This window comes from Procambarus clarkii, chromosome 44, assembly GCF_040958095.1.
Source record: "Procambarus clarkii isolate CNS0578487 chromosome 44, FALCON_Pclarkii_2.0, whole genome shotgun sequence".
NCBI lineage: Eukaryota > Metazoa > Arthropoda > Malacostraca > Decapoda > Cambaridae > Procambarus > Procambarus clarkii.
Genome location: NC_091193.1, coordinates 24,277,724 through 24,304,964, shown reverse-complemented (window position 1 = coordinate 24,304,964; position 27,241 = coordinate 24,277,724). Strand labels below are relative to the sequence as shown.

The following is a 27,241-nucleotide window of genomic DNA, read 5'->3' as shown; positions in this document are numbered from 1 at the left end:
ATTTAATGCTACAACTTTCAGGTCTTTGAGAATTTGTTAGGTCGGTGAGATTTTCATTAGATATTTGTTTAAGTATTCTCTTTGTCACTGCTAATGAAACACCCATATCAATTTCTACCACTAGTTTTCTGCAGGCTGTCTTAGCAAGCATATCAACAGTGTCATGCCTTGAGATGCCAACATGTGATGGTATCCATAGGAAGTGGTAGTAGTAGTAGTAGTATAGGGTAGCAGTGGTAGTAGCAGTAGTATAGGGTAGCAGTGGTAGTAGTAGTAATATAGGGTAGCTGTGGTAGTAGTAGTATAGGGTAGCAGTGGTAGTAGTAGTAGTAGTATAGGGTAGCAGTGGTAGTAGTAGTAGTATAGGGTAGCTGTGGTAGTAGTAGTATAGGGTAGCAGTGGTAGTAGTAGTAGTAGTATAGGGTAGCAGTGGTAGTAGTAGTAGTATAGGGTAGCAGTAGTAGTAGTATAGGGTAGCAGTGGTAGTAGTAGTAGTATAGGGTAGCAGTGGTAGTAGTAGTAGTATAGGGTAGCAGTGGTAGTAGTAGTAGTATAGGGTAGCAGTGGTAGTAGTAATAGTAGTAGTATAAGATGGCAAGTGGTAAGTAGTAGTAGTATAGGGTAGCAGTGGTAGTAGTAAATAAATAAATAGTAAATAAATAAATGTTTATTCAGGTAAAGTACATACATGCAAGAGGTTTTACAAAAATTGATAGATTTATAGATAGAGCTAGTACATACAATGCCTGAAGCCACGATTACGCAAAGCGTTTTGGGCAGGAAAAACATTAAAGACTAAAACTTAATACTAATTGAGATTAAAGTATAAAATGTGTTGAGAACAAATAAAAATAAAAATAAAAAAGGGGGCAACATGGCACAAAAAGCAGCACAAATGCAATTAGGTCGACAAACAGCGTTGTTTAAAAAAACAGACATGGGTTAACAATATAGGGGTTAGGTAGGTTATAGGGAGGGAATTTATTAGGTAGTGCTTAGTAGTAGTATATGGTAGCTGTGGTAGTAGTAGTATAGGGTGGTAGTGGTAGTAGTATATGGTAGTAGTAGTATAGGGTAGCATGACAACATGACTAATAATCCAAGGAGAAATGGTCCCAGTGACCACTCTGTGTACTGGCTCTGCAAAAAAGATGATGTAGCTTTCTTGAAGATGATCAAAATCCTGGATAAAACTCGTGCTGAAAACAGAGAATCACTAATAAATGCCTGCATAGCAATTACAAGTATCTTCAAACAAACCGCCCATGACACCAAGGTACTAGTAGACGTGGCGCAGAGCTCGGTGTCAGTGGCGCCGGAGCAAAGCGCGGAGTCGGGGACGCCGGAGCAGAGCGCGGAGTCGGGGACGCCGGAGCAGAGCGCGGAGTCGGGGACGCCGGAGCAGAGTGCGGAGTCGGGGACGCCGGAGCAGAGCGCGGAGTCGGGGACGCCGGAGCAGAGCGCGGAGTCGGGGACGCCGGAGCAGAGCGCGGAGTCGGGGACGCCGGAGCAGAGCGCGGAGTCGAGGACGCCGGAGCAGAGCGCGGAGTCGGGGACGCCGGAGCAGAGCGCGGTCCCTGGCAAAGGGAAACAAACAAAAGAAGGACCCTAAATCTGTCGGTATTACAAATGGGGTATCTGTAAGCATGGGATATCGGGAAGAACAAATGGAACATGTAAGTACGATCACCCTAGAAAGTGCAGAAACCTTGTCAGTACAGGTAAATATACCAAAAGCTGTGAATTCTTTCACCCAGAAATTTGCAAGACTCTTTAGACAGGAAAGAGTGCTTCAATATGGAATGTCCAGCTTCTCATAGGCTTGGCAGGGTGACCAGAACACGTGAGGGCCTGGCAGGGTGACCAGAACACGTGAGGGCCTGGCAGGGTGACCAGAACACGTGAGGGCCTGGCAGGGTGACCAGGACACGTGAGGGCCTGGCAGGGTGACCAGGACACGTGAGGGCTTGGCAGGGTGACCAGAACACGTGAGGGCCTGGCAGGGTGACCAGAACACGTGAGGGCCTGGCAGGGTGACCAGAACACGTGAGGGCTTGGCAGGGTGACCAGAACACGTGAGGGCCTGTCAGGGTGACCAGAACAGGTGAGGGCCTGGCAGGGTGACCAGAACACGTGAGGGCCTGGCAGGGTGACCAGGACACGTGAGGGCCTGGCAGGGTGACCAGAACACGTGAGGGCCTGGCAGGGTGACCAGAACACGTGAGGGCCTGGCAGGGTGACCAGGACACGTGAGGGCCTGGCAGGGTGACCAGGACACGTGAGGGCTTGGCAGGGTGACCAGAACACGTGAGGGCCTGGCAGGGTGACCAGAACACGTGAGGGCCTGGCAGGGTGACCAGAACACGTGAGGGCTTGGCAGGGTGACCAGAACACGTGAGGGCCTGGCAGGGTGACCAGGACACGTGAGGGCCTGGCAGGGTGACCAGGACACGTGAGGGCCTGGCAGGGTGACCAGGACACGTGAGGGCCTGGCAGGGTGACCAGAGCAGGTGAGGGCCTGGCAGGGTGACCAGAACACGTGAGGGCCTGGCAGGGTGACCAGAACAGGTGAGGGCCTGGCAGGGTGACCAGAACAGGTGAGGGCCTGGCAGGGTGACCAGGACACGTGAGGGCCTGGCAGGGTGACCAGAGCAGGTGAGGGCCTGGCAGGGTGACCAGAACACGTGAGGGCCTGGCAGGGTGACCAGGACACGTGAGGGCCTGGCAGGGTGACCAGGACACGTGAGGGCCTGGCAGGGTGACCAGGACACGTGAGGGCCTGGCAGGGTGACCAGAACACGTGAGGGCCTGGCAGGGTGACCAGGACACGTGAGGGCCTGGCAGGGTGACCAGGACACGTGAGGGCCTGGCAGGGTGACCAGGACACGTGAGGGCCTGGCAGGGTGACCAGGACACGTGAGGGCCTGGCAGGGTGACCAGAACACGTGAGGGCCTGGCAGGGTGACCAGGACACGTGAGGGCCTGGCAGGGTGACCAGGACACGTGAGGGCCTGGCAGGGTGACCAGGACACGTGAGGGCCTGGCAGGGTGACCAGGACACGTGAGGGCCTGGCAGGGTGACCAGAACAGCTGAGGGCCTGGCAGTTCACAGCGTTAATTACCGTACAGGTTCTCTAGTGAACATTTACAATGAGTTCCTTAGCAGGTGAAGACGACGACGTTGTGGTCACTCAAGTGAGAGAGCGAGTGAGGGAGGGGCAGGGGTGAGTGCTTCCAGCCACAACTTCCCACATACCTACGTTAGGCTTCACTAATCAAATTGTGTAAATAGCGCGCACTAAATATGGTTCAACGGTTCACTAAGCTCATCTCTCCATATACAGTAACCTTACAAATACTTTATTTACCGGCGTATAAGCTGGTAACCGCCAGATGCAACGGCTGATGAATTCACAGAACAGATAGAGAATAGCCTTGATAATTTGGAGAACCCGATACCTGATATTATCTTCCTAGGTGACTTCAACTTGTCTAGTCTCAGGTGGAGAACAGCAAACAATAATATTATACCAGGAAATCTATCAGGACCTAACCAACCACAGAGTAGAGAACTACTTAGATTCTGTGACAAATTTTCACTCAATCAGCAGATATCGGAGCCAACGAGAAATGAAAATATTTTAGATCTGGTCTTTACGAACAATGAAGACATTATCAGAGACATTACGATATCAGATACCACATACTCAGATCACAAGCTCATTGAAGTGCAAATGACCATCAATACTCAGAACAGACCTAAAACGTTGATAAAGCGAGAGGGGCTATTCAGTAAATTCAATTTTAATAATAAAAGGATAGACTGGAAGATAATAAACAAGGAACTTACAAACATTCCATAGGAAACTGTTCTAAGTAATACAAGTCCTACAGAAGGAATAGAAAAACTGACTTCGGAAGCGTATCAAGTCTGTCTGAAACATGTTCCTTTGAGGAAAGCCAGAAAGAGATCCAACGTAGAAAGAGAACGCAGACGACACTATAAACGCAGGAAAAAAATAACGGAACTGCTTATGCAGACACGAATTTCCCGTCAAAGAAGGAATAATTTAAATAGGGAGATTGAAGAAATCGAGCGGAAATTGAAACACTCATATGAAACTGAAGAAAGGCAGTTAGAACAGAAAGCAATTCAGAAAATAAAGAAAAATCCAAAATATTTCTTCACATATGCAAAATCAAAAGCAAAAACCACTGCCAGTATTGAACCTATTCGTACAAGTGAAGGTTCATACACGGAGGATGACAAAGAAATTAGTGAAATCCTAAAAAAGCAGTATGAGGACATATTTAGCACTCCAATAAACAACATGAAAGTGGAAGATCCAGACAATTTCTTTATGCGGGATATTCAAACCCCTGTAAATATAACTGATATCAACACGAGCACACTAAATTTTGAAAGAGAAATTGAAAACATGCCCATGCACTCGGCCCCAGGTCCAGACTCATGGAATTCAATATTTATAAAGAAATGCAAAATGCCGGTAGCAAAGGCACTCAGTATAGTGTGGAGGAAGAGCTTGGACACGGGGGAGATACCAGATGCACTTAAAGTAGCAGACATAGCCCCTCTACACAAGGGAGGGAGCAAAGCATTGGCAAAGAATTATAGACCAGTTGCACTAACATCGCACATCATAAAAGTATCTGAGAGAGTGATTAGGAGTCAGGTCACCAATTTCATGGAGACCAATGACCTTCACAACCCAGGCCAACATGGATTTCGAGCGGGAAGATCGTGCCTCTCACAGCTACTTGAGCACTACGACAAAGTCACTGAGGCATTAGAAGAAAAACAGAATGCTGATGTGATATACACGGACTTCGCAAAGGCTTTCGATAAATGTGACCATGGCGTGATAGCACACAAAATGAAGTCAATGGGAATAACCGGTAAAGTAGGACGCTGGATACTCAGTTTTCTGTCAAGCAGGACTCAGCGAGTAACGGTCAACCATATAAAATCTAGTCCAAGTGCAGTTAAAAGCTCTGTACCTCAGGGTACAGTCCTTTCACCGTTGCTTTTCCTTATTCTCATATCAGATATAGACAAAAATACAAGTCACATCTTCGTATCATCCTTTGCAGATGACACAAAAATCAGTATGAAAATTATCTCGGTTGAAGACACTGAAAAACTTCAAGCTGATATTAATAAAGTTTTCGACTGGGCATCAGAAAATAACATGATGTTTAACAGTGATAAATTCCAGGTACTCAGGTACGGTAAAAATGAGGACCTTAAACATAATACAGAGTACAAAACACAATCAAATGTACCCATAGTAGGAAAACAGCATGTAAAGGATTTGGGAATAATAATGTCTGACGACCTAACGTTTAAGGAGCATAACCAAGCAAATATTGCGACAGCCAGAAAAATGATAGGATGGGTTACGAGAACTTTCAAATCCAGGGATCCCATCACAATGGTTGTACTCTTCAAGTCACTTGTGTTGTCCCGTCTTGAGTACTGCTCAGTACTCACTTCCCCCTTCAGAGCAGGAGAGAGTGCTGAAATAGAGGGAATACAGAGAACATATACGGCACGCATAGACGCAATAAAGCACCTAAATTATTGGGATCGTCTCAAAGCCCTCCAAATGTACTCACTAGAAAGAAGACGAGAGATATATAAAATAATATACACCTGGAAGATACTGGAGGGCCAAGTACCAAATCTACACAGTAAAATAACAAAGTACTGGAGTGAACGATATGGAAGAAAATGCAGAATAGAACCAGTGAAGAGCAGAGGTGCCATAGGCACAATCAGAGAACACTGAATAAACATCAGAGGTCCGCGGTTGTTCAACGTCCTCCCAGCAAGCATAAGAAATATTGCCGGAACAACCGTGGACATCTTCAAGAGGAAACTAGATGTATTCCTCCAAGGAGTGCCGGACCAACCGGGCTGTGGTGGGTATGTGGGCCTGCGGGCCGCTCCAAGCAACAGCCTGGTGGACCAAACTCTCACAAGTCAAGCCTGGCCTCAGGCCGGGCATGGGGAGTAGAAGAACTCCCAGAACCCCATCAACCAGGTAAGCTTATTTTTTTCCAGGACATATCCTTGTAAAATAGCACCTATGTTTCAGGGCTGTTTCGTGGAAAACATTTAGCACGTTTCATTATACATATGAAAATGACGGCCAAGTGGTTTTGTAGGGGAAACATAGGACTTTGTGTATGTAAATACCATATATGTTGGGTTGGGGTGGAGCATAAAGATGTGTCGTGTTCCCCAACAAGTGCCGCACTTCGTCTCGTCTGAGAAGTTGTTCGATTTTAGTTTGTGTTTTGGTTTAATAACATGGAAACCACTGAACTAGTCAGCTTGACCTCTTCACCACCTACACACGAACAGGGAGGGAAGGCCTTGCACTGGCCACTCAAAAATATATGCAAAATGTCACTGGAAATAAAACTAACAAAAAGGTGAAAGACTGCCAACGTGGTGACAGTATATAAAAGAGAGAAGTACACGACTCGCAAAACTATGCACTTATTTTAATGCACTGTGATAGATAATATAATAAAACAAACTGCGGCATAGTGACACTGGTCTATGACATGGATGCTGGTCTATTATCCATCAGCATCAGTTAATGACATGGTAAATCCCGTCTCTCGAACCTAATACAATTTTGTGTTTGGCCGACACACAGTCAGACATGACAAAGCGAAAATTATGAGTGGGCAGATGGCATACTTGTAGCCTAGCACGCCTTCGACAGTGGCCCCGCATGACAGGTCCGCTGTTTGTCCCAGGTCATCCCTACCTGCCTCCTCCTCCCTTCCTGCCTCTTCTTCCCTACCTGCCTCCTCCTCCTCCCTACCTGCCTCCTCCTCCTCCCTACCTGCCTCCTTCTCCTCCCTACCTGCCTCCTCCTCCTCCACTCACAGCGTGCACAACCCTTCACATCAAAGTGAATACTAAATACTAATTCATTAGTATTACATTGTAAATAATACATTAATACTAAATAATTTCTCGCAGGTATCAACTGGTGAAGATGGCGAGCGTCGTGTGGTGTTGACATAGTAAGTGTTGAGCTGTGTTTACCTCAGTGTACCCTGGTGCTGGGGTGTTCCAGTGTTTACCTCAGTGTACCCTGGTGCTGGGGTGTTCCAGTGTTTACCTCAGTGTACCCTGGTGCTGGGGTGTCCTGTGTTTACCTCAGTGTACCCTGGTGCTGGGGTGTTCCTGTGTTTACCTCAGTGTACCTGGTGCTGGGGTGTTCCTGTGTTTACCTCAGTATACCCTGGTGCTGGGGTGTTCCTGTGTTTACCTCAGTGTACCTGGTGCTGGGGTGTTCCAGTGTTTACCTCAGTGTACCCTGGTGCTGGGGTGTTCCAGTGTTTACCTCAGTGTACCCTGGTGCTGGGGTGTTCCAGTGTTTACCTCAGTGTACCCTGGTGCTGGGGTGTTCCAGTGTTTACCTCAGTGTACCTGGTGCTGGGGTGTTCCAGTGTTTACCTCAGTGTACCCTGGTGCTGGGGTGTTCCAGTGTTTACCTCAGTGTACCCTGGTGCTGGGGTGTTCCAGTGTTTACCTCAGTGTACCCTGGTGTTGGGGTGTTCCAGTGTTTACCTCAGTGTACCCTGGTGCTGGGGTGTTCCTGTGTTTACCTCAGTGTACCCTGGTGCTGGGGTGTCTAGTGTTTACCTCAGTGTACCCTGGTGCTGGGGTGTTCCAGTGTTTACCTCAGTGTACCCTGGTGCTGATGACTGAACACCTTGGGCTGTAGCTGCCACCCTCTGGTAGTCCAGTAAGCTGGGCCAGCGGGGGAATTGTTTCCAAAACAAAAGGACTTCAATAAAAATTAGACATGTGTCTGTAAGTGCGGGACCAACCAGACTGCCGTGGATATGAGGGCCTGTGGGCTGCTGCAAGCCCACAGGCCCTAGCCTCTTGGACCAAGTTATCACAAGTCAGGCCTCACCCCGGGCTGTTCTTGAGGAGTAGAACAACCCTCAGAGCCCACTCCAGTTAACATCAACTTCTTCCAAATTCCTGTTCCAGGTTCAGTGTCATGCAATCTAGTAGTTAAGGTTATCACCAGTTTTCCTCGTCACAGATTTAAATTGTCATCACCAACCCAGGAGGAAATTGCTACCAGTAGTGATTAATAAGGCTTGTAGCAGTCGGCATTTCTTATCTTTCATATGTAAGTTATGTTAGAGAGTTGTCATTAACATAGAATGCAATAGGAATGAGGAAAAGTACATTATTGATATGTACATTCCATAACTAGGGGCCAAGCACACTGCTAGTAGTACATTGGCACTAATTAAGTAACTTCCAGATTGTGCACCATTGAGCACCACTCGTAGATACCATTTAAGGGGGTGGTCCCCAGTCAGCTATAAGATGGAGCCGAAGATACTCAGTGTTTTAAACTTTACAAGTAGATGAAGATGTTACACCCGGACTAAGGCTCCTCCTAGACTGTCCCGTGCAACAACAACTGATCTTGGAGTCGGCAAGAGAGGCATGCTATTTGGTGGAGACGTCCCCTTCCCTTTCCACCCCTTTGTGGTTGTTGAGGGGGTGATGGGCGGCTGCCAGAGTGTGATGCTCCATGGGACAGTCCTCTGTCCTTTTGAAGCCTTGTGCTCCTGCTGCTGTCTTCACAAATTGTGCTAGAAGTCTTTTCCTTTTCCTTATGTTTCATTCCCCCCCCCCCTTCCCTTCTCCTTTCTAATTGTCATTTCCTTCTGACCTTTAGCCAGTCTTGATTATTCTTTCGGACATCATCTGTTTTGACGCCCCAGGTGTTTGGGGAGGCATACTCTCTCACCCGTAGAACTGTAGTACCCAACGTCGCGAGCGAGGGGAACCTTTTATTGTCAATCCTTCTTTTGTCACTGAACCCGATCTCGACGGACTGACGGTTCTTAAGGTGGCGTTTGTGGGGCGTATACTCACGATGCACCCCTGGGGGACCCCGGCCTATCTCTTGCTGGGTGTCGTATCCTCTAATTGTGGCTCCATGGTGGGTATGGGGGCTCATTCGTAAATGAAAGTATTACCTCCTCGTTTCTATGCCGATGAATAATGATCCTCTTATAGCTTATCAGGCTCGTGGGGTGGGCGACCAAGCCCCCGAGTCAGACTGCGTTAGAAGACCGGGTTCTGGAGCCCCCGCTACATTGGGCCCAAACCAAGCTACTCTTTTGACCCTCCCGAGTACCCTGCTCTGCTCACCTCCCTACTCTGTGGTAGGGTTGAGCCCCAAGCCCCCTCTGGTGACCACCTCTTCACCTAGAGTGGCTACTTCTCTCATTGTGACAACTGCACGTTTTACTCCCCCCCCCCCTCTCACTGGGAGTGCTCGGCACCGACTCCCCCACAGACGCCCTCGCACGATCCCTTCCAGTGCTAATACGTTCAACACCTTGTTTGGTCCTGCTATATGGACTAAATACTTTGATCTCACCCATATAGATTCTACTCTTCCTAACGATTTCTTCCTCCATAAACACCTTGTTGATTCGGTGGATGTCTCTGTTACTTTTAACCCTCCCGATTTGCTACATGTGTCATTGCTGCTCCTTCTGAGGATGTAGTTACTGGCTTAGCCGCATTGTCTAGCATTGGAGAAACCCCTGTTAGCATCTACAAAAATGCCCGGTTAAATGCCAGTATTGGCACTGTTCTCCTCCTTCACCATGTTGCGACTGATGATTGGGACCTGAAAGATTGCCACGAGGATATTAAACATATCCTGGGAAGCCCAAGGCCATCCTGTCCTCCAGGTGGACACGTTCACCCGACCCCCTCGTTGTCATCGTCGTCATCAGCCTCTTCGATTTGTGAAAATCACTTTGGATGGCAGGACCTTTCCACCTTCTATAATTTTTGCTGGTGCCAGATGCTCTGTTCAGGAGTAGATTCCCTCTCCTAGGTTATTTGCAATAAGTGCAGGAAATCTGGGCGCCTGACAGCTAGGTGGACAGTGCTTCGGATTCGTAGTCCTGAGGTTCCGGGTTCGATCCCCGATGGAGGCGGAGACAAATAGGCACAATGTTTCTTTCACCCTGATGCTCCTGTTACCTAGTAGTAAATAGGTACCTGGGAATTAGACAGCTGCTATGGGATGCTTCCTGGGGATGTGTAACAAAAAGGAGGCCTGGTCAAGGACCACGCCGCAGGGATGCTAAGCCCCGAAATCATCTCAAGATAACCTCAAGATATGGTGCCCTCAAATGCACAAATGTGGTGTCTCTATGCCCCATGTGTAGGGACTCGGGTCACTCTAAGGTTCAGTGCTCTTCTCCCCAAGCTCTGCCTCAGTTGCGGTGACGCCCACCCTACCTTCTCCCGCGAGTGTATACACTGCAAATTTGAGGAAGCCATCCTCAATTTGAAGCACTGTGAACGTTTGTCTTTTCCTGAGGCGAGGCACCAAGTCCGCCATGACTCCTCCTTCCCTAACGTATCTTGTACTCGTGTACCTGGATATGCCCACCATATCCAGGTACCTAGCAGTAAATAGGTACCTGGGAATTAGGCAGCTGCTACGGGCTGCCTAATTTATGTTATAACGTTCATAACGTTCTGAACCATGGGATCCTCCTGGTTCTCCATCTGGTGTTTCTCTCCTTCCTTCTCAGTCTGATGTGTCTCCTGTGTCTTCTTCCCAGCATTCCTCCATTTCCCTTGACCCTCTACACCGCCTGTCTGTCCAGGCTCTTGTCCATCATCCTCCCAGCAATCTTCATGTCGTTCGCTCCCGTGTTTCTTCTCCTGTTCAGACAATTGAGTCTGTCGCCCAGTGCGTTGCTTCTGGCAAACCTGTCACTTTGAGTTAGAAATGTAAGCCTGGCACTTCTCCTTCCAAAAGAAACTATATGAAGTTCGCATAGCAGGGCAAGCAAAGACAAACCCTAAAGGGGTTTTACCCATCGTGGCCTTGCCAGGTGTAACACCCATCGTGGCCTTGCCAGGTGTAACACCCATCGTGGCCTTGCCAGGTGTAACACCCATCGTGGCCTTGCCAGGTGTAACACCCATAATGGGCTTGCCAGGCGTGACACCCTTCGTGGGCTTGCCAGCTTGACACTGTACGGTTGGTCAGTCAAGAGACCAACAACAGAAGGTGGGAGGAGTTAAGGGTGGCGGGTGTGCAGCGCGGCGCCCACAACAACCTGCTCTCCCAGGATCTCCCTCACTCTCTTATCACTCGCTTCCGCCAATTTCCATCTCTTATATATAAAGGCTTCCTGCAGGATGCTTCCTGTAGGATGCTTCCTGTAGGATGCTTCCTGTAGGATGCTTCCTGCAGGATGCTTCCTGCAGGATGCTTCCTGTAGGATGCTTCCTGTAGGATGCTTCCTGCAGGATGCTTCCTGTAGGATGCTTCCTGCAGGATGCTTCCTGTAGGATGCTTCCTGCAGGATGCTTCCTGTAGGATGCTTCCTGTAGGATGCTTCCTGTAGGATGCTTCCTGCAGGATGCTTCCTGTAGGATGCTTCCTGCAGGATGCTTCCTGTAGGATGCTTCCTGTAGGATGCTTCCTGCAGGATGCTTCCTGTAGGATGCTTCCTGCAGGATGCTTCCTGTAGGATGCTTCCTGTAGGATGCTTCCTGCAGGATGCTTCCTGTAGGATGCTTCCTGTAGGATGCTTCCTGTAGGATGCTTCCTGTAGGATGCTTCCTGCAGGATGCTTCTTGTAGGATGCTTCCTGTAGGATGCTTCCTGCAGGATGCTTCCTGTAGGATGCTTCCTGTAGGATGCTTCCTGCAGGATGCTTCCTGTAGGATGCTTCCTGTAGGATGCTTCCTTCCTGCAGGACGCTCACTGTAGGACGCTCACTGTAGGACGCTCACTGTAGGACGCTCACTGCAGGACGCTCACTGCAGGACGCTCACTGTAGGACGCTCACTGCAGGACGCTCACTGTAGGACGCTCACTGTAGGACGCTCACTGCAGGACGCTCACTGCAGGACGCTCACTGTAGGACGCTCACTGCAGGACGCTCACTGTAGGACGCTCACTGCAGGACGCTCACTGTAGGACGCTCACTGCAGGACGCTCACTGTAGGACGCTCACTGCAGGACGCTCACTGCAGGACGCTCACTGTAGGACGCTCACTGCAGGATGCTCACTGCAGGACGCTCACTGCAGGACGCTCACTGTAGGACGCTCACTGTAGGACGCTCACTGCAGGACGCTCACTGTAGGACGCTCACTGTAGGACGCTCACTGCAGGACGCTCACTGCAGGACGCTCACTGTAGGACGCTCACTGCAGGACGCTCACTGTAGGACGCTCACTGCAGGACGCTCACTGCAGGACGCTCACTGTAGGACGCTCACTGCAGGACGCTCACTGCAGGACGCTCACTGTAGGACGCTCACTGCAGGACGCTCACTGTAGGACGCTCACTGTAGGACGCTCACTGCAGGACGCTCACTGTAGGACGCTCACTGCAGGACGCTCACTGCAGGACGCTCACTGTAGGACGCTCACTGTAGGACGCTCACTGTAGGACGCTCACTGTAGGACGCTCACTGCAGGACGCTCACTGCAGGACGCTCACTGTAGGACGCTCACTGTAGGACGCTCACTGTAGGACGCTCACTGTAGGACGCTCACTGCAGGACGCTCACTGTAGGACGCTCACTGTAGGACGCTCACTGTAGGACGCTCACTGTAGGACGCTCACTGTAGGACGCTCACTGCAGGACGCTCACTGTAGGACGCTCACTGCAGGACGCTCACTGCAGGGCGCTCACTGCAGGACGCTCACTGTAGGACGCTCACTGCAGGACGCTCACTGTAGGACGCTCACTGTAGGACGCTCACTGCAGGACGCTCACTGCAGGACGCTCACTGCAGGACGCTCACTGCAGGACGCTCACTGTAGGACGCTCACTGTAGGACGCTCACTGCAGGACGCTCACTGTAGGACGCTCACTGTAGGACGCTCACTGCGGCAGGACACTCACTGCAGGACGCTCACTGCCGCAGGACACTCACTGCAGGACGCTCACTGCCGCAGGACACTCACTGCAGGACGCTCACTGCCGCAGGACACTCACTGCAGGACGCTCACTGCCGCAGGACACTCACTGCAGGACGCTCACTGCGGCAGGACACTCACTGCAGGACGCTCACTGCCGCAGGACGCTCACTGCAGGACGCTCGCTGCAGGACGCTCACTGCGGCAGGACACTCACTGCAGGACGCTCACTGCCGCAGGACACTCACTGCAGGACGCTCACTGCCGCAGGACACTCACTGCAGGACGCTCACTGCCGCAGGACACTCACTGCAGGACGCTCACTGCGGCAGGACACTCACCGCAGGACACTCACTGCAGGACGCTCACTGCCGCAGGACACTCACTGCAGGACGCTCACTGCGGCAGGACACTCACTGCAGGACGCTCACTGCAGGACGCTCACTGCAGGACGCTCACTGCGGCAGGACGCTCACTGCAGGACGCTCACTGCCGCAGGACACTCACTGCGGCAGGACGCTCACTGCAGGACGCTCACTGCCGCAGGACACTCACTGCGGCAGGACGCTCTGCAGGACGCTCACTGCCGCAGGACACTCACTGCAGGACGCTCACTGCCGCAGGACACTCACTGCAGGACGCTCACTGCCGCAGGACGCTCACTGCAGGACGCTCACTGCGGCAGGACACTCACTGCAGGACGCTCACTGCAGGACGCTCACTGTAGGACGCTCACTGCCGCAGGACACTCACTGCGGCAGGACGCTCACTGCAGGACGCTCACTGCCGCAGGACACTCACTGCGGCAGGACGCTCACTGCCGCAGGACACTCACTGCAGGACACTCACTGCAGGACGCTCACTGCGGCAGGACGCTCACTGCCGCAGGACACTCACTGCAGGACGCTCACTGCCGCAGGACACTCACTGCAGGACACTCACTGTAGGACGCTCACTGCGGCAGGACGCTCACTGCCGCAGGACACTCACTGCAGGACGCTCACTGCCGCAGGACGCTCACTGCAGGACGCTCACTGCCGCAGGACGTTCACTGTGGCAGGACGCTCACTGCCGCAGGACGCTCACTGCAGGACGCTCACTGCGGCAGGACACTCACTGCAGGACGCTCACTGCAGGACGCTCACTGTAGGACGCTCGCTGTAGGACGCTCACTGCCGCAGGACACTCACTGCGGCAGGACGCTCACTGCAGGACGCTCACTGCCGCAGGACACTCACTGCGGCAGGACGCTCACTGCCGCAGGACACTCACTGCAGGACACTCACTGCAGGACGCTCACTGCGGCAGGACGCTCACTGCCGCAGGACACTCACTGCAGGACGCTCACTGCCGCAGGACACTCACTGCAGGACACTCACTGTAGGACGCTCACTGCGGCAGGACGCTCACTGCCGCAGGACACTCACTGCAGGACGCTCACTGCCGCAGGACGCTCACTGCCGCAGGACGCTCACTGCAGGACGCTCACTGCCGCAGGACGTTCACTGTGGCAGGACGCTCACTGCGGCAGGACACTCACTGCGGCAGGACGCTCACTGCGGCAGGACACTCACTGCGGCAGGACGCTCACTGCGGCAGGACACTCACTGCGGCAGGACGCTCACTGCGGCAGGACGCTCACTGCAAGACGCTCACTGCCGCAGGACACTCACTGCGGCAGGACGCTCACTGCCGCAGGACGCTCACAGCGGCAGGACGCTCACTGCGGCAGGACACTCACTGCAGGACGCACACTGCGGCAGGACGCTCACTGCGGCAGGATGCTCACTGCGGCAGGATGCTCATTGCGGCAGGACGCTCACAGCGGCAGGACGCTCACAGCGGCAGGACGCTCACTGCGGCAGGACGTTCACTGCGGCAGGACGCTCACTGCGGCAGGACGCTCACAGCGGCAGGACGCTCACTGCGGCAGGACGCTCACTGCAGGACGCTCACAGCCCCAGGACGCTCATAGCCGCAGGACACTCACTGCCGCAGGACGCTCACTGCCACAGGACGCTCACTGCGGCAGGACGCTCACTGCGGCAGGACGCTCACTGCAGGACGCTCACTGCCACAGGACGCTCATAGCCGCAGGACGCTCACTGCCACAGGACGCTCACTGCAGGACGCTCACTGCCACAGGACGCTCATAGCCGCAGGACGCTCACTGCCACAGGACGCTCACTGCGGCAGGACGCTCACTGCAGGACGCTCACTGCCACAGGACGCTCATAGCCGCAGGACGCTCACTGCGGCAGGACGCTCACTGCCACAGGACGCTCACTGCCACAGGACGCTCACTGCCACAGGACGCTCATAGCCGCAGGACGCTCACTGCAGGACCCTCACTGCAGGACGCTCACTGCCACAGGACGCTCACTGCGGCAGGACGCTCACTGCGGCAGGACGCTCACTGCGGCAGGACGCTCACCGCGGCAGGATTGGCCACACGGGAGAGGCCGCCATACTTGAAGGTCATATTCACGTTTTGGTCCATTAATGTATCATGACTTGTGTTTGAAGGAATCTTGGCTTCCGTGATGTGATCAAAGAATATGCGCGTGCACGCGCGTGCATACACACACACACACACACACACACACACACACACACACACACACACACACACACACACACACACACACACACACACGTGAGCGCTGGTGGCTGAGGTGGGCGCTGGTGGCTTAGTTGAGAGCACGCTGGGCACGTAGTCTTGTGGTCCGGGGCTCGATTCCCGGCGCCAGCGGAAGCAATGGGCAGAGTTTCTTTCACCCTGATGTTCCTGTTACCTATCGGTAAATAGGTACCAGGGAGTTAAACCGCTGCTACGGGCTGCTTCTTGGGTGTAAGAAAAAACAAAAAAAGTTGATTGACAGTTGAGCGGCGGGCCGAAAGATGAGTGCTCAACCCCCGCAAGCACAACTGTGTGAACTAGGTGAATACACACACACACACACACACACACACACACACACACACACACACACACACACACACACACACACACACACACACACACACGCCAAAATCTAAAGAAGCATATAAATAAACTGGAAAAAGTGCAACGGCATGCTACAAAATGGCTTCCGGAATTGAAAAACAAAGAGTGACGAGGAGACTAGAGACGGTAAACTGGACGAGGTGATATGATCACCACCTACAAACTACTAACAGGAATAGACCAAATTAAAAAGGAGGAATTCCTGAAGCCAGCACGAACAAGAGGACACAGATTCAAGCTAAGAAAACAAAGGTGTCGAATTTTTTTTAGGACGTTTTCTTTTGCAAAGAGAGAGATAAACGGTTGGAACAAGTCAAGTCAGAAGGTGGTGGAGGCCAAAACCTTCAGTAGTTTCAAAGCGTTATACAACAAAGAGTACTGGGAAGACGGGACTCCACGAGCGTAGCTCTCATCCTGTAACTGCACTTAGGTAATTACACTTTAGATTGGTTAGATAATTGGGTTCTAATAGCTCGATTCTGCAGACACAAATAGTAAATACACACTTGAATTTAAATATTAAATTTATAATTTCAATTTAACAATGAATCTCAGGAGATTGGTAAGCTGGGTGAACCTAGTCTCGTAGTGAGGTGCTTCACCTCTCTCTCGGATATATATTCAGCTGCTCTAAAATTGTACCTTTCAGGCAACCAAATTAGAAAGGTTAAATATCCCAAAAGGAATCCACAGGGAAATAGAAGTTCGGTTATATAGACTACGTCTAGGTTACAGGTGCAACTGGGAGATTGGTGAACCCCGACAGAGAGAGTGCATCTTCTGCCAAACTGTCACAGAAAAGCCACTACTTCACTATCTCCTGGAATGTGAAGGAACCAACGACCTTAGAAGAGCTTTAAGAGTCCCTGACTCTTGCAGTAACCAGCCTGAAGTCATCAGCACAGCCACTCTCCTGGTCAAACAAGGCTGCTGGACACCGTCATAAAGACTGTCAAGCAGTATCCTCCCCCGCGATAGCAGCCTGACGATTAAAGGATACCTCAGAACACTGAATAGATTTTTGATCGACTTGAGAATGGTCCAGGACGGACCGAAACGTCGTCGTCCCTTCAATTTCTAGTGTGTGGTCTGGTCAACATACTTCAGCCACGTTATTGTGACTCATCGCCTGCACTGAATAGATTTACTGAACAAAAAAATTGTACCACTTACGGGCGATTCATGCCCGTGCCACCTCTTGGGTGACTTAATCTTCTTCGATCAATTGTAGCCATTTGCTCTCTGCCTTTGATCATTTTTTTTTTAATTTTGCCCCGAGGGGCGAGTTTATTGGGCAGCGCCACTCATCTTGTGAGTGAACATACCGCCATTTGATAATGTTGACACAGCCCATCCTGATAAACAAAAGCCAAAGTCCAATCCATGCACGCGCCAAGCCCCCTGTTTATGGATGAAAAACGGAGTACAAACGACTCACAACTAATAACGTCCGAACACTTCCGGAGCAAGTGCTTCGCTGACGACTTTTGTTCCACCAACAACACTGTAAATGCTTCACCCATGTAGTACAAACACAAATAATCGCCAACAGAACATAAACACCTAATCTATGCCTAAATATGCATAGTATGCTAATGTATAATAATATTAATTTATATTTGAGAAAATTCCTATTTTGAATAAAAAGCATATTAATATTGATGAATGCTGCTTTGGGGTCGACCGCTGGATGGAATGAACTTTGTCTGAGGACGGGTTGTATTGACAAGGGTCAACGAAATGTATCTCTTAGCGGCAGGCCATAATAAGACCGTTAAACGAACTTTGCAGAATTGATTTTTCAACTTCTTTTTCAAGTGAAAGAAAACAAGAAAATAGAAATTATTCATGCTATAATTATTAATATTCCACTTTTTGTCATATTTAATATCATATGTCTAATATATATATATATATATATATATATATATATATATATATATATATATATATATATATATATATATATATATATATATATACATATACAAAGATTAATCAGGTGTAGTAGGCCTAGTATGTTGAGCAGTGTGTTCTATGTTGGCATCTTCATGTTCCGGTCTTGTTCTTACTCTCGTGGTGGGTAGTGAAGAGTTCCGTAAATTGAATATTTATGGTAGGTTGTTTTATTTTTATATTGATTTCTTCAAGAATATGTAATAGTCTTACATTCTGGGTTTTGTCTATAATGCAAGTGTTTTTATTCAACATTTCTGTCACACGAGACAAGCCCATGACGTCACACTAACAAGAGAAATTGTTAGGGTGATGTCATGCCCACAACTATTGGTCTGATCCCTGATATATATATAATGTACCTAGTAGCCAGAACGCACTTCTCAGCCTACTATGCAAGGCCCGGTTTGCCTAATAAGCCAAGTTTTCCTGAATTAATATATTTTCTCTATTTTTTTTTCTTATGAAATGATAAAGCTACCCATTTCATTATGTATGAGGTCAATTTTTTTTATTGGAGTTAAAATTAACGTAGATATATGACCGAACCTAACCAACCCTACCTAACCTAACCTATCTTTATAGGTTAGGTTAGGTAGCCGAAAAAGTTAGGTTAGGTAGTCGAAGAAACATTAATTCATGAAAACTTGGCTTATTAGGCAAATCGGGCCTTGCATAGTAGGCTGAGAAGTGCGTTCTGACTACTAGGTACGATATATATATATATATATATATATATATATATATATATATATATATATATATATATATATATATATGAATGAAAACTCACACCCCAGAAGTGACTCGAACCCATACTCCCAGGAGCAACGCAACTGGTAACTACAGGGCGCCTTAATCCACTTGACAAGTGGATTAAGGCGCCCTGTAATTACCAGTTGCGTTGCTCCTGGGAGTATGGGTTCGAGTCACTTCTGGGGTGTGAGTTTTCATTCGCATATAGTCCTGGGGACCATTCAGGCTTGTTCGCATATATATATATATATATATATATATGCAAACAAGCCTGAATGGTCCCCAGGACTATATGCAACTGAAAACTCACACCCCAGAAGTGACTCGAACCCATACTGCCAGGAGCACTCTGCTGGCGTGCAGGACGCCTTAACCACTCGACCAACACGACCGGACAAAAGGAGGTGATAGCTGGTGTGAGTTTTCATTTATATATATATATATATATATATATATATATATATATATATATATATATATATATATATATATATATTGCTTAATACCTCCTTACAAATGAAGTGTAAGATGTATACTCAGTGTATTTGATAGACTACATTAGTACACTTCAGTTTGTCAGAGAAGGCAGAGATGTTATTTCTCATAATGAAGGAAGCTGTACGAGGGTTATAATATATGAAATGTTGACAGGACTTGGAACCTGCAGTCTGCCACCCTAGTGAATGTTTATACTTTCACCGGCTGCTAATAAGTCCATAGGAATTAGTGATCCGCGTCCACCTCATGTAACTTGTCAACCACACCATCGTGGACACAAAGTTAGCAGCCGCCAAAAGTATAACATTTAGTTAGGTAGCGGAGTGTTGCCTCTGAAATTGTTCATAGTGTGACTATCTCATAGTACTGTGGTAGTTTTTGCCTCACGCCTGTAATGGTCAGAGGTTCGAGTCTCCTAGTGCCCGAGTGAATGAAATGTTTATTTTCACGACAGTGTGGTTAACAATTTATACACATATCAGTTTAACTCGATTACTCGCCAGAAGATTTGATCCCAGGCCGCCAGTCCCCCATCAACAGCACTGGTACACTGATCACTGCACTAGCATATGGGACGCCTCAGGAAATAAACTCTATGAGGAGAGAAAACAAGAACAAGAATTCAGGAAGTTCTGGGAAAAAATATTCAGGATAAACCCGGAAGAAAATTTTAACTTCTGCCCCATTAATGCAAGGGAAATTACAACTCAAGTCGATAACAGAGCTGCAGCACTACTCCCGACGCAAACAATAGACCTTAACAACATTCGCGATGACTGCCACCTTATGAAACACACAACCATTGCGGAGGTCCATAAAACAATTATGAGTTTCAAGAACAAGGCGCCGGGCAACAGCAAAATAAATAAGATGGTATTATCCAACCTACCAGTGATTGCAGTCCATCAATACACATGTATAATAAATGCAGCTCTTGCATCTGGACTATTCCCCACATACTTCAAGAATGCCACAATAAGATTAATCCCCAAGCCAGGTAAACCCCCAACCCGAACTGAAAACTACAGGCCAATTTCCCTCCTCGAAGTACCAGGTAAAATATTCGAAAAAATTATCAATCAGAGACTTGTGAAGTACATGGAAGAGGAAGAGAAGCATAACACCAGGCAACATGGGTTTAGAAACCGCAGAGGGGCCCATACAGCTGAACTACAGGCCAGTGACCTTAACTTGTATACCATGCAAGGTGATGGAGAAGATCGTGAGACTAAACCTAGTAACACATCTGGAGAGAAGGGACTTCGTGACAAATCGACAACATGGATTCAGGGAGGTTAAATCTTGCCTGACTGGCTTAATAGAATTCTATGACCAGGTGACAAAGATTAAGCAAGAAAGAGAATGCTGGACGGACTGCATTTTCTTGGATTGTCGGAAAGCCTTTGACACAGTATCGCATAAGAGGCTGATACATAAGCTGGAGAGACAGGCAGGTGTAGCTGGTAAGGCGCTCTAGTGGATAAGGGAGCGCCTTACCAGGCGCTCCCTTATCCACTGGAGCGCCTTATCCACAATTTATAACTTTCCATAATTATATCCTTATCCACAATTTATAACTTTCTGCTTCCTATTCCCAAGCAATAGGAAGCAGAAAGTTACGGTGAAGGGTGAGACCTCGGATTGGCGTGAAGTCACCAGTGGAGTCCCACAGGGGCTCTGTACCCGGTCCTATCTTGTTTCTGATATATGTAAATGATCTCCCGGAGGGTATAGATTCATTTCTCTCAATGTCTACTGACGATGCCAAAATTATGAGAAGGATTAAGACAGAGGAGGACTGCTTGAGGCTTCAAGAAGACCTAGACAAGCTGAAGGAATGGTCAAACAAATGGTTGTTAGAGTTTAACCCAAGCAAATGTAATGTTATGAAGATAGGCGTAGGGAGCAGGAGGCCAGATGCTAGGTATCATCTGGGAGAGGAAATTCTTCATGAGTCAGAGAGAGAAAAAGACTTGGGGTTGACATCACGCCAGACCTGTCCCCTGCAGCCCATATCAAGAGGATAACGTCAGCGGCATATGCCAAGCTGGCCAACATAAGAACGGCATTCAGAAACTTGTGTAAGGAATCATTCAGAACTTTGTATACCACATATGTCAGGCCAATCCTGGAGTATGCGGCTCCAGCATGGAGCCGCATACTAGTCCATATCTAGTCAAGCATAAGACCAAATTGGAAAAGGTTCAAAGGTTTGCCACCAGACTAGTACCCAAGCTGAGAGGTATGAGCTACGAGAAGAGGCTACGGGAATTAAACCTCACTTCGCTGGAAGACAGAAGAGTTAGGGGGGACATGATCACCACATTCAAGATTCTCAAGGGAATTGATAGGGTAGATAAAGACAGGCTATTTAACACAAGGGGCACACGCATTAGGGAACACAGGTGGAAACTGAGTGCCCAAATGAGCCACAGAGATATTAGAAAGAACTATTTTATCGTCAGAGTAGTTGACAAATGGAATGCATTAGGCAGTGATGTGGTGGAGGCTGACTCCATACACAGTTTCAAGTGTAGTTATGATAGAGCCCAATAGGCTCAGGAACCTGTACACCTGCTGATTGACGGTTGACAGGCGGGACCAAAGAGCCAGAGCTCAACCCCCGCAAGCACAATTAGGTGAGTACAGCTATACCCCTGATCTACGAGCATATAGCCAACGCAATGTCGAAAAAAGATCAGTGTAACATAGTACTTAGAGACGTTCTGAAAGCCTTCGACAAAGTGTGGCACACAGGCCTGAAATATAAGATATCTGAACTAGGACTTCCTGAGAGATTTACTGCTACTCTCTACAGCTTTATAGACAACAGAACTGCTAGGCTTAATATCGGCAGCTACTTGGGTGACGTAATAGAACTGAAAAGTGGAGTACCACAAGGAAGCTTCCTCTCCCTCACTCTATTCAACATATATACAGCTGACCTACCCCAACCCCAACATGGAGAATACATCACATACGCTGACGATGTCACCCAAATAATTTGCCAACCGGGACCATCAAAACCGCTAATAGCCGACAAGACCAAAGCAGTAATTGAACTTATAAACAACTTTGAGAAACAATGAAAAATTAGCACCAACAAACAAAAGTTTCAGATAATACACATTGCGAAAAGAAACCCGGACCCCATCATCCTTGACAACCATCCGATCCAATATGCGGAGGTAGGCAGAATACTGGGACTTTGGATCAATAGAACAGGGATACAAATTCATGTAAGGGACCGACTAAACAGAGCCAAAGCAGCCTTAGGAAAACTGAGGAGATTCCGAAGCCTCAGTACAAACATTCAGATCCACCTATATAAGGCTCTAGTTCGGCCGCATCTAGAATATCCCCCAGTACCATTACACCATAAAGAAAACTAACATGCAGAAACTGCAAGCAGTGCAAAATAAGGCGCTAAGGAGAGCAGCAAAACACCGTCCACCATATGATCAGACAATCCAGGAGCTCCATGAACTCCTGAACATACAGCCACTAAACATTACAGCACCAAGCACATTGCAGCCACTACAGCACCAAGCCATCAGGGTGTGGAACACCATCGAAATGTTAGAGGACCCAATGTTAGAAAGATTACTCGAAGATGAGACGCCCCGCTCCCACAGCTGGTGGCCCAAGAGCCTCGATTTACTAAATGAAAACCCAGCCCCACAGTACATAATTCCCAGATGAAATACTGACCAGAAATCCTTCCTCCAATAATTGGAAAAATGGAGTATGTATGTGTGTATAGTTGTGTGTGTGTGTGTGTATGAATAACACACACACACACACACATTATATATATATATATATATATATATATATATATATATATATATATATATATATATATATATATATATAATGTCGTACCTAGTAGCCAGAACTCACTTTTTGGCCTACTATTCAAGGCCCGATTTGCCTAATAAGCCAAGTTTTCCTGAATTAATATATTTTCTCTAATTTTTTTCTTATGAAATGATAAATCAACCCATTTCATTATGTATGAGGTCAATTTTTTTTATTGGAGTTAAAATTAACGTAGATATATGACCGAACCTAACCAACCCTACCTAACCTAACCTAACCTATCTTTATAGGTTAGGTTTGGTTAGGTAGCCGAAAAAGTTAGGTTAGGTTAGGTTAGGTAGGTTAGGTAGTCGAAAAACAATTAATTCATGAAAACTTGGCTTATTAGGCAAATCGGGCCTTGCATAGTAGGCTGAGAAGTGCGTTCTGGCTACTAGGTACGACATACATATATATATATATATATATATATATATATATATATATGTCGTACTTAGTAGCCAGAACGCACTTCTCAGCCTACTATGCAAGGCCCGATTTGCTTTATAAGCCAAGTTTTCATGAATTAATGTTTTTTCGACGACCTAACCTACCTAACCTAACCTAACCTACCTTTTTCGGTTACCTAACCCAACCTAACCTATAAAGATAGGTTAGGTTAGGTTAGGTAGGGTTGGTTAGGTTTGGTCATATATCTACGTCAATTTTAACTACAATAAAACAAAATTGACCTCATACAAAATGAAATGGGTAGCTTTATCATTTCTTAAGAAAACAATTAGAGAAAATATATTAATTCAGGAAAACTTGGCTTATTAGGCAAATCGGGCCTTGCATAGTAGGCTGAGAAGTGCGTTCTGGCTACTAGGTACGACATATATATATATATATATAATGTGTGTATGTATGTATGAATAACTCAATAAATAATAAAATAAAGAGCCTTAAACAGAACATGTGTGGAAGCATCGGAGTGTGTATATATGAAAATGCTACACAGTATTCATCTATAGACATCCATATATGATGAAACACATGTGAAGAACCTCTCACACACTCACAGCACCCTGACAAGAGGGAGCCAGCTTAGCTTAGCTGCCAACACCCACACATCGTGTCAGCAAGGCGGACAGCCCGCCGCCTGCTTTCATACCTCTCACTTTGTATGACTAACCATCCTGAGTGATGGGGATTTTTTTATTTTTTTTTAGCATCACCTAGTTAGCTTTTTTGACACACTGTACTCCACTTCATATAGTCTAGGGTAGCTGCACTAATGCAGATGTACCTCATTTATTATTAAATATAAAAAAACTCACTGTATTTCCCACTTCTACACTTCCTTTCACCTATGCCTCTCCTTCCTCTTTACTCCCATCCCCCCTTCCACCCCACCCAAAAAAAAAGCATATGGGAAGACCTCTCATGCCTGGCTTCAAATCCTCTGAGCGGTCATAGAGTTAGTGATATATAATTATATATATTTATATACTTTGGCAGCAGGCGTTCCTATAAATATACTTGGTTACATATAACCGCATTGGTGGCGTTGTTAATGTTACTGTGTAAGGTTTGTATGAGGTGGCAGGTGTCACAGTACATTCACCGTTGTAATGAGGGGAGGTGTAAGGGCCACACATGGTTGTACCGGACCACCACCACGCTCTTACACCACAACCACCCTCTTCCCACAAGTCAACAACACTAAACTAAAAATCTTTCTTTGTAACCTAATTAATCACATTTAATAAATAAAATATAAATTTTCTACTGATTATTGGTGTTGTTGTTAGGTAGTGAGGTGTTGTGTGTGTTACCTATCGTTCGTTACGGCTCGTGACCCTACAACAGCCCAACTTTAAATGTCTAGGGTCACTACAACTGCTGTTGTCTAAAGCGGGTCACCAGTGTAACCCCATGAATGATAACAGGCAAAGAATTAAAAGTATTTCTCCCTTAGGACTGAAGAAATATACGTATGCATTTATATATATATATATATATATATATATATATATATATATATATATTATTAAATATGACCGAAAAAGTAAGATTAATAATTCTAACACGAATTTTCTCAATCTTTCGTACATTACGCTTCACTGTTGGAGGTAAATCAAAAATCACTTCTCCAAAATTCATTTTTATTTCTAGTCTGACGCGACACGGGCGCGTTTCGTAAAACTTATTACATTTTCAAAGACTTCACAAATACACAACTGATTAGAACGTATCTCTGATTTTATATCTACATTTGAGTGAGGTGGGAAGGGTGATGTGGCATTAACACAAGACAGAACAGGAGGGGATATTAATAGGGTATTAAAAGTATCAACACAAGACAGAACAGAAACAATGGGTATTGAATAGAAGTGTTTGTAGAAAGCCTATTGGTCCATATTTCTTGATGCTTCTATATTGGAGCGGAGTCTTGAGGTGGGTAGAATATAGTTGTGCAATAATTGGCTGTTGATTGCTGGTGTTGACTTCTTGATGTGTAATGCCTCGCAAACGTCAAGCCGCCTGCTATCGCTGTATCTATCGATGATTTCTGTGTTGTTTACTAGGATTTCTCTGGCGATGGTTTGGTTATGGGAAGAGATTATATGTTCCTTAATGGAGCCCTGTTGCTTATGCATCGTTAAACGCCTAGAAAGAGATGTTGTTGTCTTGCCTATATACTGGGTTTTTTTGAGCTTACAGTCCCCAAGTGGGCATTTGAAGGCATAGACGACGTTAGTCTCTTTTAAAGCGTTCTGTTTTGTGTCTGGAGAGTTTCTCATGAGTAGGTCATATTTAATAATATATGTCTACAGGAAAGACTGCTACCAAAATATACTAATATATATATATATATATATATATATATATATATATATATATATATATATATATATATATATATATATATATATATATATATATATAAAACAAAATCAGAAATACTGTTCCTCCCAGAATAAAGATCTACTAAATGACACAACAACAAGTAAACAGACTTATCTCCCAAAGATGTTAACTCTCCTGGCCCGTTATAGCTACTAACTCTCTCGTCCGTCTCCACCCATAATTCTCTCCCCCTCTGCCTCATCCAAGATGAGGGATGGAAAATACAGACTTTTTAATATTTAAAACTAATTGAACAACCACTTGTTCTCAAAATATACAAGAATGCAAATAAAATATAATAGTTACTTTCAAAATATATAAGTTACAATGCCACCTGCTTAATTACAGTAAATTAACACAATATATAAAAATTACAAGTGACATCTGGAACTCCCATAACTGAGCAGGTCCAGTAATTCTAATTTCCTGAATCTAACAGGTATTAGACGTATGAAGAGCAACGGCGCTCCTGTCCCCACTGACATTGCCACACCACACGATAATTTACAAAAATATAATATGTATACATATACAGGTAATGATATAATGGAACAAAATAAGTTTATTTAAATTTATATACGTATCCAACTAGGAGTACGTAACAGTGTGGTGGTGAGGAGGGCGGGCCTCAGGAACTGTGTGAGGAGGCGTGGCGCCCACACCACTGCTCCCATGGGTGCTGCTCTAACTGTCACTCTCACACAGTTACCACTGATCCAGATGTGTTGTGGTCAGCTAGGGGGCGCGCGAGCGGTGCGCACCATCTCCACTCACCACATCCGCGCCTCCATCCACCAATTTGTTCCAGAATCATCCGTTATTGGTTCGTGAATCCATCCACCCGTTCGTCTGTCCACTCAGATTTTGCCCGTCCCCCTTAGTGTTGCGTCTCCAGCTCCCGTGCCGTTGCCTGGCACGTTGTCATATTATTATTGATTTTCATAACATTATAGTTTGGTCACGAGAGAGAGAGAGAGAGAGACATTAGTTGTGGGTGTCGGCAAGCTGGCTACGTCCAGCCAGCCATTTAAGACAATATGGTTGCACATGGTAAGTATCAGTATACATATTGTGAAGTGCCCTGTACGACCTACTTCCCTTAAGTGATGTAAATATTTCTAAGTTTACACTGGTTTTGACACACCATTATCAAGAGGCAGTTGATCCTCTCTTTTTTTTTTTTTTTTTTTTAAGGCGGGGGTTGCAAAGACTGGTTACAGAATTGTTGTAAGGAGGAAGCATTTGAAGAGATGTATGTATTGTATTGTAGGTAACGGTAATATTGATAATTAAAGACTCTTCGTGTCTGATGCCTA

The 27,241-nt window shown here is 47.0% G+C and overlaps 1 protein-coding gene across 1 annotated transcript; it reads left to right on the top strand.

Moving 5' to 3' along the window:
- Positions 1–1,087: 1,087 nt before the first annotated feature.
- LOC138350183 (ice nucleation protein-like) lies at positions 1,088–15,150 on the top strand. The gene is made up of 4 exons (XM_069300523.1): positions 1,088–1,467; positions 12,129–12,404; positions 12,689–13,717; positions 13,959–15,150. The coding sequence occupies exons 1-4, from the start codon at positions 1,088–1,090 to the stop codon at positions 15,148–15,150; spliced, it is 2,877 nt and encodes a 958-aa protein (XP_069156624.1).
- The last annotated feature ends 12,091 nt before the right edge of the window (positions 15,151–27,241 follow it).